Source organism: Felis catus, chromosome E3 (assembly GCF_018350175.1).
Source record: "Felis catus isolate Fca126 chromosome E3, F.catus_Fca126_mat1.0, whole genome shotgun sequence".
Taxonomy (NCBI): Eukaryota; Metazoa; Chordata; class Mammalia; order Carnivora; family Felidae; genus Felis; species Felis catus.
This window is the reverse complement of record NC_058383.1, coordinates 19,136,215-19,155,957: the sequence shown is the minus strand read 5'-3', so window position 1 is coordinate 19,155,957 and position 19,743 is coordinate 19,136,215. Positions and strand designations below refer to the sequence as shown.

Genomic DNA, 19,743 nt, shown 5'->3' with positions numbered 1-19,743 from the left:
GTTTCTGTCCCCTCTACCCGGCCCCCAGAAGGAACACACGTGGAACAGACGTGAGCCCAGACCACATCCCGGAACCAAGATAACCCCCAACCACGGGAGCAAAAAGTAAATGCCGAATGCCCCTGCGCTCCAGGGCGGCTTGCTACCCAGCACGATGGTGGATGTGGCATGATTTCATGGTTTCTGAGTTCGAGCCCCACGTCCAGCTCTGTGCTGATACCTTGGAGCCTGGAACCCGCTTTGGATTCTGTGTCTCCCTCTCTCTCTGTCCCTCCCCTGCTCTCTCTCCCTCTCCCTCTCCCTCTCTCTCTCTCAAAGATAAACATAAAAATAAATAAATAAACCTTGAAACTTTTTAAAAAAAGAATTATTATAATTTTCATACCAAGAGTATATACTGTTAAAATCAATGCTGATTTTGCATTCATTCAACAGGTGTTGTGAAGTACCTGTCAGCGCCAGGCTTCCCTCCTGGGCAGTGGGGACACAATGAGTCACAAAGGAGACAAAACCCCTGCCCTCGCGGGGCTGACCGTGTTAATCAGGCGAGCACTGAATACACTGCAGGCAGTAATAAGTGATGCAAAGGCTTCCCTGAAGCTGGGACATTCAAACCGAACCCTGAATGACGAGGAGTTACCAGCTGTGCAGAGAGCTGAGCGAACAGTGTTCTGGGAGCAGGGAATGACAAGTGCAAAGGTCCTGAGGCACACACTAGTTTGGCTGACTCAAGGAACAGTAAGGATCCGGGGGTGCTGGAGTGTGGTGACGGCAGGGGAGGGGAGAGCGCAGGAGACGAGCCCCAGAGATACGGAGCCAGACCCCACACACCTTACAGGCTGTGATGAGAACGTGTGCTTTTTCTCTGAGTGCGACAGAAGCCAAGGGTGGGTTTTAAACGGGGATTCGCATGAGCTGACTTACGCGTTAAAAAAATCATTCTGGAATCAGGGGGCAAACATGGAAGGAGGTAAGCAGTTAAGAGACTGTGGCAGGAATCCAGATGAAAAATGGATGTGGCTTAGGCTAGTATAAAACAAAAAGATATTTCCCATGTGAAGCACAAAACTAAAATGGTCAGGCACAAACTGAGAAAAATGCACGTCATGCTAAAAATACTGATGACAGACAAATAATTTTCCAGGGGACAGGGTCGGGAAGCAAGGGACCAGAGGGTACTGGAGAAAATGGCAAAGAGGGGGTGCCATTCGTGAAGGGCCTGGAAAGTGTGACTATGGTTTGCCAGGCGGAAGGAGGTCAAGAAAAGAAGGGGAGACCTAGTCTGAGGACACCCTGAACTTGGCTCAGAGGTCTTGGTGCAGGAGGAGCGAGGAGTATTACCCAGTACACACCCACGTTCACACATGCATGCAAACATGTATGCATCTCTGCGCATATACACATGTATCCACGCATGCGTGCACATTCACACATGGACACACACTGTGCATCTATGCACACGTGCACACAACATCCATGCATCGATGCACATGTGCACACGCATCCATGTACGCTCACACACCATGCATCTATGCACCTGCACACAGGTGCGCACACACATCCATGCACGCTCACACATAAACACATGCTGTGCAGCTATGCGCATCCATGCACGCTCACACATGCCCACACACTGTGCATCTACGCACATGCACGTGCACACGTGCACACACACCCATGCGTCTGTGCACATGCGCACACATCCGTGCACACACACATGCACACACATCCGTGCATGCTCACACACGAACACACCCCATGCCTCTATGCACGTGCACAGTCTCACCAGTGCACACATTTACATACCCCCATCCTCACACGCGCTCACCCACCAGCATGAAAGCACACCCGTGCACACGCTCTCACAGCAGTGAGACACCCGTGCACACGCTGTCACAGCAGTACCTGCTCACGCATACACACACCGAGCCTTGACCACACACACACACACACACACACACACACATTCACTCACTCGCTCGCAGAGTCTTGGAAGGCCTGGCGTACTTAAGAGCCAAAGGGCTCAGGTTCAAACCCAGCGTCCTAACTGTATGACTTTGGGCCAGTCGATTCACTCTCTGTGCCTCCGTTTCCTCACCTGTAAAACGAGGACTAGAACGAGTCCCTGCGTGTCACGTTCTCAGAACACTGCCTGGCACGTGGTGGTGAAAGCCAGTCCGTGTGAGCGTCGCGGTCACTACCGTATCCGGCAGACCAGAAGGGAAGTCCCAGAGGGGGCGGGCGCGGGGACAAGGAGCCAGGAGACGCGTGCGCTTTGGGGCCAGAACACACCCAGGCTCCAACACCTGCCCCGGACTCCCCCCGTGGCCCCGACCCAGCGCTCCGTCTCCGCAGCTCGGGGACCTCATCCGTGACACGGACAGTCACCGTGGGAGGCGGGCACAGGGACGGACCCGTGAGCGTCACGTTCCTGCAGGCCTCTGGGGGGGGGGGGGCAGGCCGGGGGCGGGGGTGGGGGGGCTCGAGGAGAGGGCACAGCAGCTGCGCGACAAACCCCGCCGATCTGAGGGGACAGCTGACACGCCTGAGAGGCCGGGAGGGCGCGAAAATCGTTCTGCAGCTTGGCGGCAAAGCCAGCCCACTCAGCCTCCTTATAAACATTTTTATATGCGCCGCCAGAAGGTCCTTGACGTGGCCGCCAAGCCCTGAAGGGAAAATCACGAGGCCGGGAAAACACAAAGATACAATCTCCCCGGGGCCCTCGGTCCTCGTAACAGAAGCAGGAACAAAGGTCGACTGCTTCCAGGAGGAGGCGTGAACGACCCGCCCGCCGCCGGACACGGACACGCACGCACGCGTACCCGCTCCACAATGCTCACACAGGCACACACACGCACGTGCGTGCTCACACGTGGACACGCACCCTCCACACGTGCTCACACGTGCACACACCCCCAGGCGCGCTGGCACTTGGGTCACACGTATGCACAAGCTCACATGGACGCTCACACGTGTACGCACTCCACACACGCGCACACATGCGCACACACACGTGCATGCTCACACTTGGGACACACGTATGCACATGGTCACATGGCCGCTCACGCGTGCACGCACACACACACATGTTCACACTTGGACACACGTGCTCACCTGGACACACACATGTGTATGCACTCCACACACACTCACACGTGGACACACACACCTGTGCATGCTCCCACTTGGACACGTATATGCACGTGCTCACATGGAGCACTCATGTATGGAGTACATATATGTATGTACTCACACATGCTCACACGTGCACACCCACACTTGTGCAGGCTCACACTCAGATACATATATGCATATTCTCACAATGGACACACACTCCACACGCTCACATGTGCACACACACCCGTGCATGTTCACACTGGGACACACATGCACGTGCTCACATGGACACACACGTGTACACACTCCACACATGCTCACGTGTGCACATACATACACACCCATGCATGCTCGCAATTGGACACACATATGCACATGCTCACATGTACACTCACACGTGCACACACACACCCATGCATGCTCCCACTTGGACACATGTGTGTGTTCACACACACATGTATGTACTCACACACGCTCACACGTGCACACACGTGCATGTTCACACTTGGATGCACATGCTTACATGGACACACGTGTATACACTCCACACATGCTCACACGTGCACACACTCATGCATGCTCACACTTAGACACACATATGCACATGTTCACATGGACACTCACACGTGCACACACATCCGTGCATGCTCCCACTTGGACACACATGACATGCTCACACGTGCACACACGTGCATGTTCACACTTGGACACACATATGCACATGCTTACATGGACACACAGGTGTACACACTCCACACATGCTCACGCGTGCACACACGCATGCTCACGCTTAGACACACATGCACGTGCTCACATGGACACTCACACGTGCACACACACATCCGTGCATGCTCCCACTTGGACACATATGTGTGTGTTCACACACACATGTATGTACTCACACACTCACACGTGCACACACGTGCATGTTCACACTTGGACACGCATATGCACATGCTCACATGGACACACGTGTATGCGCTCCACACATGCTCACGCGTGCACACACTCACACGTGCTCACGCTTAGACATACATATGCACATGCTCACATGGACACTCACACGTGCACACACATACCCGTGTATGCTCATATGCACATGCTCACATGGACACTCACGTGCACACACATACCCGTGTATGCTCACACTTAGACACACATATGCACATGCTCACATGGACACAAGCGTATATGCACTCCACACGTGCCCACGCGTGCACACACACTTGGACACACAAGCGCATGCCCTTTCACACTCACACGCTCAGCCACCGGCGCGCGTGTGTGTCCACACAGGAGACACATGTGTGCAATACTCACGGGACCACCTGATCGCACACGTGTACACTCGCCCTCAACTCGACACGCACACGCACGCTTACGTGCGCGCACACGGGCCGCGCTTCCTGGAAGCCGGATGCGGAGCACAGTTGAGCCGGGAGCTCCCAGGCCTCGGGGGGGGGGGGGGGGGGGGGGGGGGGGGGGGGGGGGGGGGGGGGGGGGGGGGGGGGGGGATCACTGGCTCGGTGTTCTCGAGGGCCGCCCCCGGGGCCGGGCTCGCAAGATGCCACAGCACAGGGGGGCCCGAAGCGTGGGCTCTGCCCCAGATGTGAGATGTAGGCGGCTTCATGCCTCTAAGGCTCCGATTCCTCACCCGTCAAGTGGGGCGAGTCTGTCAGCGCCCCCCAAGGTTGGGGGAGGCTTCTCGGTTAACGCCTAGGAAGCACCTGGTGCGGAGGAACCGCTCGTCGAACGTCCGCTCCGTATTACCCAGTAGTATTCCTGGCGCTTCTGGACCTCAGTTTCAACTTTTCTTGGTTAAGTTTACTTATTTTGAAAGAGAGGGAGAGCACAAGCAGGGAGGGGGGGCAGAGAGAGAGGGAGAAAGAGAGAGAGACAGCATGACAGGGTCCATGGTGTCAGCGCAGAGCCCGACGTGGGGTTCGATCCCACCAACCGAGAGATTATGACCTGAGCCGAAACCAAGAATTGGAGGCTTAACCGGCTGAACCACCCAGGTGGCCCTCCTGACCTCAGTTTAGAAGCTGGGGCCCGGTTGCTCAGCTCAGAACTTCAGGGGTGGCCACGAGTAGCGGCCACATAGGGCACAGTCACTGGGAAAACCAAGGAGGAAACGGAGGAGGAAGTGCCCCCTGCCAAAAGGCTGCTGGGCGGGGGCGTCTGGGCCTCTTCCTGGGCCTGAGGGTCCCTGTCTCATGAGCTGCCACTTGGTTGAAGGTCTTCAAGGGGACAGTGTCTATGAGACAGGAACATTCGCAGCCTCCGTGACATAGGTCCCCCTCACCCACTCCCTCTCTGCCATCAGCAGGGATGGGTCAGAGACTGACCCTCCAGTCCCCGAACTTCCGGACGCTGCAGGGCCACCAGCCCCACCAGCAAGAGGCACCAGTGGCCACAAGCCCCGGACAGGCACACCGAGATCCCCCTTGTTGGGACAGTTTCTAGCACTGGACTTCTGCCTCAGTTTCCCCACGCTGACTCCCAGAACCAGAGCCCTCTCCTCATCTCTGGGCTGTCTGAAGACACCTGCACACCTCCCCTCTCCCGGCAGCCGTCCTCCTTGGGCAGGGGTGGGGAGGCGGCCGCACCCCTACGTCCCTTCGGCAGCGAACCTTCCAGCATCCATTCTCCTGCTCTTCCGTAATAACAAAACCCCTGACTTCGCTGAGCACATGGTTGCCGGGATAGCGATCTCATTTCCCAGCTTCCTTTGCAGCTGAGTCTGGCCCTGGGATCATGTTCTGGCCAAGGACACATGAGCAGGTACTGCGGGCAGCTTCTAGAAACCTTGGAATTGACCAGCAAGCTTTGCCCTTCCTCCTTTGCGCCCTTCTAAGTGGCTGCCCAGAAGGCAGGTGTGACCGCTGGAGCACCAGCCGCCATTTGAGACCATGAGGACAAAGGCACAGAGATGATGGAGAGGGGCAGCAAGGTTCCGGATCCTGAGAGCTTCGTGGGGCAGAGCCTCCCTGGATTGCCTACTTCCAAACTTTTATAAAAGCAAGGCACATTTGTCCTTTAAAGCCAGCTACTGTGGATCACCATTCCTGTGGCTAAACTTAATCCTGACTGCTGTGCTCGCCCCACAGGATGGCCGGCCCCTGACCATCCTACCGGAGCATCACCGGGAGGCAGAATCTCTGTTCATGGGCCCCACACACCAGAGAGTCATCTCTGCACAGTGACTGGGGCCTCCCCACGCCTGTTGAGATGACAGACACAGGGCATCTGGCTTCCTGCCCCCGAGGTCACATCCTGCGCTCAAGGCAGTGCCCCCAACACTGGTCTAGCCTGACCCCAACTTCTGCACACCCGTCCTACCTCCCGAAGTCCTGCTGTGCCCTGGAAGGATGGAAGCGTAATGACTCTCAGGGCCACCCCGCTTGCGGAGGGGAGTGGTGCGGCGGTGGCCGGGGGTGGGGACAGGATGATCCCCCACCTGCCTCTGTCCCCTTCCGAACAGCTTAAGAAACTCAGAGCTGCAGGATTCAGGCTCCCCTGGGGAGCCGTCGCCCATGAGTGCGGCAGGAAAAGCTCTCACGGGGCTTTGGAAAAGCCACCTGGGCAGGAAGCGTCTCTGCAGGGCACTTGGCTCACACACCTGAGACCTGAGCGGGGGCCACACTTACCCTTCTCCGATGCTGGGGCCAGGTCAATGAAGCTGCGACATGTTTCACCTTCGAAAAGAAAAGAAGGGTTTTCAGAATGTGAGAGGCAGCGAGGGCTTCAGGCTTTCGCCTCTCCCCTTCCCTGAGCCCTGTCGCCAAGTGGGCGTGGCACCCGAGCGTCTCTAACCTTTATTCCCGGAAAGTCAGTGTCCCCAAGGAATGTTTGCTGCCAACTCAGCTGAACAGCCCCGGGGAGGCCGCCTCCTCCGCTCTCACCTCCTGATCCAACCCATCCAGCCCAGTCGCTGGCACCTGCTCCGAGCCCTCAGTCCCCCTCCATGGCCTCAACCCCATCCAGACCCACCAGGATGAGGGCAGCCGCTCGCGGGGCTCCCTGGGCCTCCACACTGTTGTCGCCAGAGGGATGCTTTGGAGCCACACAGTTCCGATCACATCTCACACACACACACACACACACACACACTCTCTCCCCCCCCCCTCCCGCTCAAAACCCTCTGATGACTTCCTGAAGAATGAAGCCCAAGTTCCTTCACGGGGACCCCTGAACTCGGCCCCCGACACTCCTCAGGCTCCCTCCACCACGAGGCCTCCACACGTGCCGTCCCCCCTGCCGGGGACACACTTTCCCTGTTCTAAGCTCTCAGGGCACCTTGGCCTTCCCCTGTGGGACATCCGGTCACCCGACGCTTCTACCTCCCGCATGCGACTCTTGGACGGATGGCCCACAAGTCGTCAGCGCCACGAGGGCGCGCCCCGCATCCTCGTGCACCCCCGCCCCCCGCTCCGGAAACGGCATCTCCGGCCTCCCACGTGCTCGGGCCAGAACCGCAGCGTCAACCTTGACTTCTCTCTTGCTCTCGCATCTCCACATCTGGTCTGTGGCTCTGGCTTGGAGGTATATCTAGAATCCGACCACTTCTCACCCCCTCCGCTGCTCCAGCCACCATCGCCCACAGCCTTTGGGCTGTGGCAACAGCCCTTGCTTGGGTCTCTCTGTTTCTGCCCTTATTCACGCAGACGGATCATGTCCCTTTGTTCAGAAGCCTCCCGTGGTTCCCAGTTCACTCAGGGTCAGAACCCAAGTCCTCAGTGCGGCCAACCAGGCCCCGTGCGATCTGTCCCCCCATCACCTCCCCGACCTCGTCTCCTACGAGCTTCCCCCTCACTCACCCCACTCCAGCCACATCGGCCTCCTTGCTGATCTTGAAATGCGCCGGGACCCCCCCCTCCCCACCTCAGGGCCTTTGCACAGGCTGCCACTTCTACCTGGAGCATTTTTCCCTCAGAGAGCTGAATGGTTTACTTTTCCTCTTTTTTACCACTTTCCCCACATGTTACCTGCTCAGGGAGGCCTTTCCTAGCTAATCTATTCAATATTCCAGAGGTTCCCTCCCCTGTCTGCCCATCTCTCTTCCTGATGGGCCCCTATCACCTAAAACAGCGTCTGGTACATAGTGAGCACATTATAAACTAAATATTTGCTGAAGGAATATATGAATGGATGAACAAACCAACGGATGAACAAATGAGCGAGAGCCTTACACCCAAACCTTATGCCTATAAGAAACTGCAAATTTTCAGTCTCTTCCGGGGCCTCCTCGATGCTGGGCACTGTGCTGACCACTGAGGACACACGGCCCAGCCTCCAGCTTCTTGGTCACAAAGGTGGCGCAGGCTGGACCCCCACCCACAGACACATTTTGTGCGGCCCACACGGGATCCCAGCATAGGGAAAATGTTGCCTTGCGAGCCCAGATGAAGACTCAGAAACCCCGGCCGTGCTGGGCCCCCAGGGCACACAGCCACAATCACACGGGCCGGATGCTGCCCCCTTCAGACAGCGGACGAGCCTTGGAGTCGGCCACAGTCCCTGCCCGTCCCTGCCTCACTGAGGCCACCCAGCCGGCCCGGGGGCACTGGATTGGCTGACCTTTAGGGTCTGCTTGTAACCCCTGGTTTAAGGATTTTACTGGATACAGATTTTAAGGGTACAGGTTTTTGTGTCCAAATGGAACGAACGTGGGTTGGAGGGCAAAAAAGATCTGGAAGCTTCCAGCGTTCTCAACTCATGTGTCTGCGTGACGCTTGTGAATTCTTCTCTAAGAAAGTCCCTGGAAGCCCCTGTGGGATCCTGAACGTCCTTCCAGCTCCATATAAATAAAGGGGGTGCTGGCACGTGAGGCTGAGAAGGAAGGCGGGGGCCAGATCACAAAGGGTCTTGAGTGCCAAGCGAAGGAGTGGATTCCTGCCTTATTGACGTCACTCCTTCCAAAGATTCATGAGGCCACAGGTGGCTGGACGGCACTCTTGTGGTTCTGTTGTGTTCGTTTCCTCCCTCAGGCTCTGGGGCCCCGCTTCCCTTCACAGATGAAGACACTAAGACTCGGGGCCACACAGCGAGCCAGAGGTACCAAGATTAGAACCCATGGCAAGAGGTGTTTGTTGACAGCCAACAACTGCAAGTGAGGATAAAAAAAAAAAGAGAGAGAGAACAGTGGCAAGCCAGACGGACAGATCTGAATGAATGGTTTCACGCTTTCTTTAATGTTCTATGGTTTTCTCAAAATCTGGAGACAGAAGCCTTTAGTGGCCAGATGCACACTGACGCCACCCAGGGCCACGTTCAGACCTTGTGGGTCCCAGGCATTTTGGCCTGTTGGGCTCCTTCCTACATAAAGAAATTAAATTAAACTAAAAATTGTGTTTTTGCAATTGCATCGGTTAAAGACAAATACATTAAAATTCAATGTTAAAATTTTTCGTCACCAAAACCAAGAGTTGGCTGCTTGACCGACTGAGCCACCCAGGCACCCCAGTTCACCAGTTTAAAGTAACAGTTTAAAGGTTTTTAGGGGCGCCCGGGTGGCTCAGTCGGTTAAACCTCCGACTTCAGCTCAGGTCATGATCTCATGGCTCGTGAGTTCGAGCCCCATGTCGGGCTCTATGCTGAGAGCTCGGAGCCTGAAGCCTGCTTCGGATTCTGTGTCTCCCTCTCTCTCTGCCCCTCCCCTGCTCATGCCTCTGTCTCCCTCTCTCAAAAGTAAATAAACATTAAAAAAAAATTAATAAATAAAAAATAAAGGTTTTTAGTGTATTCCTACTATATTCGCAAGATTGTGTGACCATCACCACAATCAACTTTAGGACATATTCATCACCCCCCCCCAAAAAACGCCATTACCTATTACCAAGCAATCCCCCTTTCCCCCAATCCTCCTGGCACAGGGCAACCACTGATGTATTTTCCTTCTCTATAGATTTGCCTCTTCTGGACATTTCGCATAAATGGAATCATACAATATGTGGCCTTTTGTATCTGGCTTCCTTCACTGTTTCCAACGCGTGATGTCTTCAAAGTTCATCCACGTTGTAGCGTGTATCACTACTTTGTTCCTTTTTTGTGGTTGAATAATATCCCATGGTGTGGCTATAACACATCGTATTTATGCACTCATTGGTTATCGGGCTTTGGGTTTGTGTCCGCTTTTTGGCTATGGATGAACATTGATGGACAAGATTTTGTGTGGGCAAGTTTTCGTTTCTCTTAGGTATATACGTAGGGGTGGAAATCCTGGTAACTCTATCTTTAACCTTTGGGGGAACCACTAGACTGTTTTCCAAAGGAGGAGCAACATTTTACGGTCCTACTAGCAATGTACGAGCAATGTTCCAATTTCTCCACATCTTCGTCAACACTTGTTATTGTGTCATTTTTATTATTATTATTATTATAGGCATCCTTGCAGGTGGAAAGTAGTATCTCCTTGTGGTTTTGATTTGCACGTCCCTAAGAACTAGTGATGTTGAGCATCTTTCCACGTGCTTATTGGCCATTTTCATTTCATCTTCAGAGAAATGTTTATTCAGATCCTTTGCCCATTTTAACTGGATTATTTTGTCATTTTATTGAGTTGTAAGAGTTCTTTATATATTCCACATACAAGTACCTCGTCAGATATCTGACTGCAAACATTTGGTCCCACTCAGCAAACAATCTTTCTACTTTCTCGACGGTGCCTTTTGATGTTGATGAAGTCCAATATATCTTTTGTTGCTTGTGCTTTTGTGTCATATCTCAGAAGGCTTTGCCTAGCCCAACACCATGAAGGTTTACTCTTCTTCTCTCTTCCAAGAGTTGTATCCCTTTAACCATTACCTTGAGGTCATCTATTGGACATTGACTTATGCGTACGGTACACAAAGGTGTCTGACTCCATTCTTTTCTATGTGGACGTCCTATTGTCCCGGCCCCATTTGAAAGGCTATTCTTTCCCCATTGGACTGTCTCAACACTCTTGTCAAAAATTAACTGGCCATGAATGGAAGGGTTTATTTTGTTCTCTCAATTCTATTCCATCGATCTATATGTCTATCCTTCTTCCTGGTACCACACTGTTTTTGATTACTGTAGCTTTATAGTAAGTTTTGAAATGGAGTGAGCCCTCCAACTTTGCTTTTCATTTTTAAGATGATTTTGGCTATTCTGAACCTCTTGCATTTCCATGTGAATTTTAGAATCAACTTGTCAATTTCTGAGAAAAGAGCCAGTTGAAACTTTAACATGGGTTGCACTGAATCTGTAGATCAATTTGGGGAATATTGCCACCTTAATAATGTTAAGTCTTCCAGTCCATGAAAATGGGATGCCTTTCCATTTATTTAGATATCCTCTCATTTCTTTCCATAATGTTCTGTAGTTTGTTGCACATAAGTTTTGCACTTCTTTTGTTAGATTTATTCCTAAGAATTTTATTCTTTTTGGTGCTATTGTACACGGAATTGTTTTCTTAATTTCATTTTCAGATTGTTCCCTTCTAGCGTATAAAAATAAGATTAATTTCTGTGTATCGACCTTGTACCTTGCAATCTTGCCGAATATGTTTATAAATTCTAATGGTTTTTAGTGGATTCTTAGGATTTACTCTATACAAGATCATGCCATCCACAAATACAAATAGTTTGACTTCGTCTTTTCCAATCTCAATGTCTTTTATTTCTTTTTCTTGCCTAACTGCTCTGGCTAAAACCTCCAGTGTAATGTTGAAAAGAAGTGGCAGAAGCAAATGTCCTTGTCTTGTTCCTGATCTTAGGGGGAAAGCATTCACTCTTGTCCCAGTAAGCATGATGTTTGCTGTAGGTTTTTCATAATCTTTGTCAAGCTGAGAATACTCTTCCTATTCCTAGTTTGTTGGAATAACCTGCAATGATGTGACCCTGAGAGTGCCCCAAGCAAACCAAGGCTCTGGGTTTTCAGTGATTTGCTCAGGACCAGGTAGACTCCAAACTCCATGCCCTCAAGTCTTTCTAGCTCTCTAGTCCAACTCAGTCTGTCAGAATTCCCTACTGCAGCTAGCCATTCCCACTGTGCAGAGCCATCAGATCCTGAAAGGAATCCCCTGAGAACATACCCGAGTGCAGACCAGGAAAATCCACCAGAGGCCAAATACAATGGCTCTCACACTTCCATTTCTGCTTACGTGGACAATACTGAACAGAAGATGTTTGAGCAGAGATGGCCAAACTTGGCCCACACTGCCTGTGCAGGGCAATGCTGAAGGTTAAGGAAAAATCATAGTAATGACATAAGGAAGACTGGATCTTTCAATGGTCAACAAGTCTAATAACTGAAATCCAAACACGGAAGGAAGTTTTTTCTCCAAACCCTTGGTCTCCATGCTAAAAATTAGCTAACCATTTGTGAGAAAGATATCAAACTGTACCATATCGCCTTAAGGCTGTTAGAAGTAGCTTTTAAAACATCTTTGCCAATTATCAGTAAGTTGATACGTTTAACTAAGGGATTTAATTGGGGTATAAAACTAAAGATAAGTACACTTCATCTCTTCAGACTGAGGCTTGTCAATTAGATCACGGAGCTGTGGCATGTTACTGCCACCTGATGGCAGTGTATCTTCTGTGAACTGTGGAACAAGAAAGCTGGCAAGGATCCTAGAGGTAATCCAATTTAAGTGGTTCTCAGCCCTGGGAAGCCCAAGTCCCACTCACGGAGACCCTGGTTTAATTGACCAGTGTGCGACCTAAACTTCAGTGGGGTTTTAAAAGTTCCCTGGGTGATTCCAACATGTAGCTCGGCTGAAACTTACACTCCAATTAAAACAAAATCTATTCTCAACATTAGAAGAACCATAGTCAGCCATCTTAGTGACGGCCCGTGCTATCGCAATGGACGGTCCTTCAAGCAACAGCTTGGGATAGGGCAGGATAGCAGAATGGCCAAGAGTCTGGGTTCTGGAATCAGCAGAGCTGGGTTCACATCCTGGCCCTGATGTGTCCCGCCACACGAGTCCCCAGTCTTTCTGGGCCTTGATTTCCTTGACTGTCTAATGGGTACAGCACCTATAAGGCTGTTGTAAAGACTTGACAGGGGCACAAAGGTCAGACACGATGCCTAGAACAGAGTGGGTGCTTAGGAAACGGTGGCTGTCATCATGACCTTCATCATCACGTAGCTCACATGGGGCATGGCCTCTGCAGTCTAACGGAGAGGAGACCAGACGGATGCACAGACACCATCGTGGCGGGTAGAGGCGAGGAGTGGGGCTCAGAGCAGGGCCTTGAGAGCCAGACCAGCCTGGGTTCAGCCTGGCTCCATCACTTACTTACTGTGTGACTCAACATCAACCTCCTGCTGCCTCGGTTTCCTGACTAATAAAGAGTGGAAACCACCAAAGCCACTGTGTCTATAGTGCCTGTGACAGGGTGGATCCGAAAGGGCGTGTCCGGGGTGTGGCCCTGCATTGTCCGTTGTTTCCCCCAAGTTCATGGGCATTGTCTGGTAACTGCCTCATCTTTGCGCCTTGAAGAGCCCTTTCTCCAACCACTACCTCCCATTCTGTTCCCTTTGGCGCACGGTGAGCTACTAAGAATCGAGAAGGTGAAAGAGAGTTTCTCCTCCCCAGGGAGGAGAGTTCCCTGAAGACCCACTGTGCTCCCACAGGCCCACCCGGAGGGTAATGCTGCCCCAGTTCACAGAGGGGACAGAAAGGAGGAATTTGTGCAGGGGGAGAGTACTGGGGGGATCCACGCGTTGAAGAACGTCCAAGGCCCCCCAAGGAGATGTCAGGACCTTCCAGGAAACCAATCTGGGAGAGCTGAACATCAATCAAGGTCCGGGGTCACAGGATTAACCCAAATCTGCACCCCAGTGAAGATCCCACAGCCCCCATGGGGCCAGGAAACCATCGGCCATGGGGAGAAGAGGGGCAGGAAGAAACTAGAAGTTTCTCCCAAAAGTTCTGAAAACTTCCCATGCCCCAGGGGCTGGCGGGGAGTCTCAGTTTATGTGGGGTCTGAATCTCTCCCTGGAAAAACTCAGTCCCGTTAGGCTAGTGAAAGAAAGTCATGGGAGATTCCCTGCTTGTACGAAGCAAGAACGTGTGTTCATACCCACCACAGCCTCCAGAGGGAACATCCTGTATGGTGTCCTCATCGCTGCACCTTGCCCTGAGGCAGGTGGCCAACAGGTGAGACTTGGTACCCAGCCCCAGCGCAAGGGTGGCCAACTCATGAGATCTCAACGGCTGGCAGTGACTGAGGCAAGCCGGCAGGTAACCTAGAGAGGGTGTGCCCCGTCAGCAGTGACCTCCTGGCCATCTGGACCAAGTCGGGGCTCTGGCAGGAAACAGACGGCTCCCTGGAAGGCTCACTGAAGACAGCTGAGTGAAGGGACTGTTCGCAGAAATGCGGATGGGGTGAGGGGCTAGAACTGTGGAGAGCCCTCACTTCCCCGCTCAGAGGGGCAGGCAAGGAAAAGGAGCTTGCGGAAGAGGAAGCTGCCCAGGAGGAGTTGGCACTAGGAGCCCAGCCACCCTGAAGCAAACATCTGGGCAGGGTCCCAAGAATCTGCATTTCTAACAAGTTCCCAGGCGCTGCTGATGCTGCTGGTCTAGGAACCGCGGTTGTTTTTTTTTTTTTTTTTTTTTTTTTATTGAAATGTTTTTTAACGTTTATTTATTTTTGAGAGACAGAGCACAAGCGGCAGAGGGGCAGAGAGAGAGGGAGACACAGAATCGGAATCAGGCTCCAGGCCCCAAGCTGTCAGCACAGAGCCCAAGGCGGGGCTTGAACTCACGAACTGTGAGATCATGACCTGAGCCAAAGTCGGACGCCCAACCATCTGAGCCAGCCAGGTGCCCCCTGGGAGCTGCGTTCTGAGAGCCACGCTTTAGAGGAGCAAAGCCACAGTCAAAACTTCAACAGGGAGAGAGCGAGGCAGGAGAGAGGGGGACATACCCCAACCTTTCTCTCCTTCTACCCTCGGATTTCCTACCGGCACCTCCCACTGGCCAGAACCACGGAGAACCCAGAGGGCGCGGGGGTCCCGGCCATTCCGTCCGCACAGGGCAGTCTCCCCCGGCACAGAGGGGTCAGAGGACAGACGTCTACGATCACCACAATCACTCTCTGAAATGATCTTGTGGATGCATTTGTTTACTGTCTGTGTCCTCTACGGGATGTATGATGGACTTTTCTGCTGTGGGTGCTACTCAGGTGCAGATACATGTGGACGGTGGGCTTGACCATATTCTGGACCAGGCTGGAGGCTCCAAGCCTTGAAATAATGCATTAATGCAAAATACTCTCTCCATCTCCCCCTTCCTTAACTCTCTCTCTCTCTCTCCCTCTCTCTCTCTCTCTGAATCTTAGGAATCCAAATCACATCAAGCAGTGATTGAGGGAGGTGTCTGAATTAGTTTTGAGCCCTAAAAACATTCTTCTCTTGGATTCCCAATATCAGTGCTCTGTATTCACGCAATTGTATTCAACCAACAATTACTGGGCGCCTACGTGCCAGGCACCGTCCTAGGCACTGGGGGCACAGCAGTGAACCGACAGATAAACCCCCACCCTTGTGGGTCTCCTGTTCTTATACTAAAGCGTATACATCAGCCATTCAAAATCCCTGCACGAAAGAAGGGCATTCCCTAGCTCTTCTGAATAACGCTCAGGCAACGCTCTGCAACAATCCAAAGCTCCTGTGACCACGTCTCACTCACGGCTGTGTCCCCAAAGCCCGGGACAGTAACAGGTGCTCCAGATACGACTGTGGATACACGAATAAATGAAAAGCACTTCGTAAGCTGCCTTTAGCAAGAATTACCCCAAGTGGGGGATTCCAGTGTGCAGAATCCTACAGGAGGGCAAAGGTGAGACCGGAAACTGAGCGCTGGAGTGTCTCGGGGCCAAGCGAAGACGGAAGAGGCAAACAGAAAGGAGGCGTCTTCACTATCGAGGGGCGCCATACCCAGCGTCGCACGCACCATGATGCAGGAGGCGTGGACACCTGAGGGTCACTTGGACGTGACCCTGTCACACTTCCTGTCCCCTGTCCTCCTCTTCTGCTGCTTTGTGCCCTAGGGCTCCGATTTACATCCTTCCCTTTTCCCACCTCTCCGTCTCAACATCTTGTCTCCTTCCATTTCTCCATGTCTGAGCCATCCCCAGCCTTGGGGATCCAGCTCAATGCCCACCCTACACCCTAGCCAAGAAGCCTGCCTTGCTCACCGACCACCTGCCCCATCCCAAGGACATGTCTCCCTGCTCTGAATTTCCAGCATTTTATCACAGTGTCTCCCGTTATATCGTCTCACTCTACCCCGGGCACAGCAGGGGCCCCCTCTGGTTCGGTCCCTTCTGGGGCTGTAAATGGCAGATCTCCCCACCAGCAGGTGGAAGCTAGGGCGCGTCATGTTGCCCAAGATCCAGGAGAGCCCAGAGTAAGCACCACGCTAAGAACTTGCCACGCATCACAACTGGACGAGGTCAGTACCCACCCCCATTTTACAGATGAGGAAAAGCAACCTACCCACGGTTACACAGCCAGGAAGCGTCAGAATCAAGATCGGGGCTCAGGTGTGTGTGTCTTTCCAAAGCTCTTTCCACCACGCAAGGGACGGACTTGTCCAGAACAGAACGTTCCACTGCCAGACGAGATTTTCGCGCTCGGGCAAATCAACAGTGTCTCTGAAATGTCCTTTTTAACGATTTCGTTATGGGGGAGAGTCCCAACTTTTACAGAAGCAGAGAGATTAGCGCAAGGAGCTCCATGGCCCCCCGGCAGCTTGGAAACTGTCACTCCACGGCCAGTCTCGTCTCTCTACGCCTGTGGCAGCGCCCCACGCCCCCCGCCCCGGCCCCCACACGGGGTTATCTTGAAACAAATCCCAGAAGTTGTGTCTAAATGGCTTTTTGAAGGGTTTGCTCCCTTGCTCAGAAAAGACACAGGAAAGGTCATTCCTTCCTAGACTCTGTGACATCACCTTGTGGGGCTGGTGGCTTTCTGCAGCGTGGGAACGAGACGTAAAACCCTAGAGGCCCCGACCTGCCCTCACTGCTGACTGCCTCTGACCCAGTGCCTGCAGAGACCCGGCTGAGCTAAAGACAGGTCAGCGGGCACGTCGCTCCCACACCAACCGGAGCACCTGGCACACGTCCCCAGCAGAAACGACGCTTCCAGGAATCCACCCCGGACGCAACCGGCCAGGTCACAGCTGCCTCTGCTCTGGCTCACGACTCGCACCTGCTGCCAGGAATCCAACCCGAGGTCCCTCCTCCGGGTCCCGTCTACTTGGGAGAAAAGCTGGCGTGTGGCGGTGGAGGCCGGCAGGGCGAAAAAGCCTGGGCTCTGACTTCACGCAGACCTGAGTTCAAATCCCAGCCCTGACATCTGCCTGCTGTGGGTCTGCGGGGGAATGATAGATTTTATTTATTTATTTTTTTGGGGGGGTTGGTTGCCAGTAAGGGATGATCCTTCCCACCTCACGGGGTTGTCTGAGGGCCAAACGAGGTAACGGGGAAAGACTAGCTTCGTGTGCGGCCATCCACACCCCCACTGTTATTCATCGCGGATTGCAGGCCTCCCTCCTTGCAAAGGGGTGCTCTTCAGGCCAGTGGAGGTATCTGGGCTCGGGAGGCATGAGTTCAAATCCCTCCTCTGCCTCTCCTTAGCCGTGTGACCGCAGAGAGCGACTTCAACTTCCTCACCTGCCGGACGGAAGCCCTCAGGCAGCTGCCTTCTAGGCTTGCAAACACAAAAAGCAAAACAAAACAGGAGAGTGCACGAAACACCCGGTCTGTGCTTGGCTCTGTAAATGAGAGCTATTTTTGAGTTTTGATTCCCTCCCTGGATCGCCGGTCGGAGACACACTGCGCTCTTCCCAAGGAGACCCGGGAAGCCTTCCCGAGCCAGGAGCAGGGGGGCTGTGATGGTGCAGCCTCACCCTGAGCAGGTGGAGGAAAGCTGGCAGGGCACAGGCGGAATCCAGGGACGTGGCCAGAAGCAGGTGCCCGAGGCTGGCAGAAGGTACGTGGGGCACTGAGGGTCGGCCAAGCTGCCCTTGGCACGAACACGCGGGAGTCCAGGTCCGGCAGGCAGCGGAAAACGGGCAGCAAGTGAGATGGGCGCTTGGGGAGACCAGCGTCCTTGGCTGGGTCCCCGGTTCCTGGGTCTGAGGATCGTGACTTAATTCCATACCCCACCAGATGGTGTGCTGAGGTTTCTGTGGAGCGCGGGGTAGGGAGAGGCATCAGCCTGGGTGACATGGTGAGGGACCGGCGAGAGAGGGGCAGTCACACTGGCCTCACAAAGCCGGCCAGCAAGTATCTGCTGACATAAACCGTGCACGGGCTCTGGGCCGGGCCCAGAGTTCTGTACAAACTACCATCCCCGTTTCGCTGATGAAGAAACTGAGGCCCGGGAAGCCTGAGTATCTTGTCTAAGTTCACACAGCCAGGGGTGGAGCCAGGATTCAAACTGAGACGGCTCGGCAGAGCCTCCCCATTTGGCCACGACCACCTCTTAGCCGAAAAAGCAGATTCTAGAAAACTCCACCCTTCCGCACGGGAGGTTCCCAGAGGCCCTCCAAAGAGGAGGGAGAAATCAGCGGCCACCAGGAAGTGAGCGCGTCCCCGGGTGCCCAGCCAACAGGACCCAAACGTGGCTGGTGCTGAGTTTGGTTCTGAGACCCAGACTCCATGGAGCCCGGCCTCGTGGAGACGCGTGCGCAGTTTCCTCTACGGTCGGCGCCTTCCGCTGGCGAGGAGGGCTGAGATAGAGCTGGTCCCGGCAACCGCGGCCGATGAGAAATCATTTTCACCGTTGGGCAAGGGCAAAAGTTCACCCACCTTCGCTGGCTGGATTCAAGGAATTCAGCTCCGGAATCAGAGGATAAAGAAAAATGCCGGCAGATCCTGCGCGAAGCTTCTCTCTCGCTCTCCGGGCTGTGGCAGCGGAGTCTTGGCAAGCGCTTCCTTGGAATTCTCCAGAGGCCTCTGCCAGTTCAACTGACAGGGCAGCAGATGGTGCGCACTTATCTGCTGATGATATTTTGATTTATTTATCTCTTACAGATGGTACCGTGCCTTGATTTCTGGCGGGAGTCCAAACTGTGGGTCAACTTTCTGGGGATAATCACTCCTCCAAGTGGATAAAATACCGGAGGCTAAAATCCCGCCTGGCACCATGACCTCTTTACCGCGGCCTCCAGACGTGAGCCTTGCTCGGGCATTTCAGGCACCGTGGGCAAACCGAAGGGGAAAAAAAATTGTTCTATGGAGTTCTACGGCCAGAAAACCTCAATGCTTATCTGCAATGAATACCGCAGTGGCTACGTGTCAGAGCTCTGCGTTCACAGAACCCTGAGATGAAGGATCCGTGACCCAACCCAGACTCCCTGGGTCTTGCTTTCCTCATCCATAAAATGGGTATGATTGTCACCGCGACCACATAAGGTGTGACAGCAGCAGCTAGCTTATCCGCTAAAAGTTGTGCTCCTCCTTCCGTAGTGCGGGGTGACTGCTGGGAAGTGGCTGCCCAGCCAGGCACAATACTTCCCAGCACCCCCTGCATTCTGGTGGGGCCTTGTGACTGGTTCTGCCTGTAAAGTGTGAGAGGCCTGTGGCCCTTCCTGGAGAGGGCTTTAACAAGTGGCTGTGCCTGGGGCGCCCGGGTGGCTCG

The 19,743-nt window shown here is 53.6% G+C and overlaps 1 protein-coding gene across 5 annotated transcripts in view; it reads right to left on the bottom strand.

Moving 5' to 3' along the window:
* The window catches only part of GSG1L (GSG1 like), a 206,487-nt gene that overhangs the window by 128,043 nt on the left and 58,701 nt on the right, over positions 1–19,743 (bottom strand). For all 5 annotated transcript variants that reach the window (XM_023246298.2, XM_023246295.2, XM_045047416.1 and 2 more), the window contains exon 2: positions 6,768–6,815. In XM_023246298.2, coding sequence (XP_023102066.2) covers positions 6,768–6,815 — 48 coding nt within the window. The remainder of the gene's footprint in view (positions 1–6,767; positions 6,816–19,743) is intronic.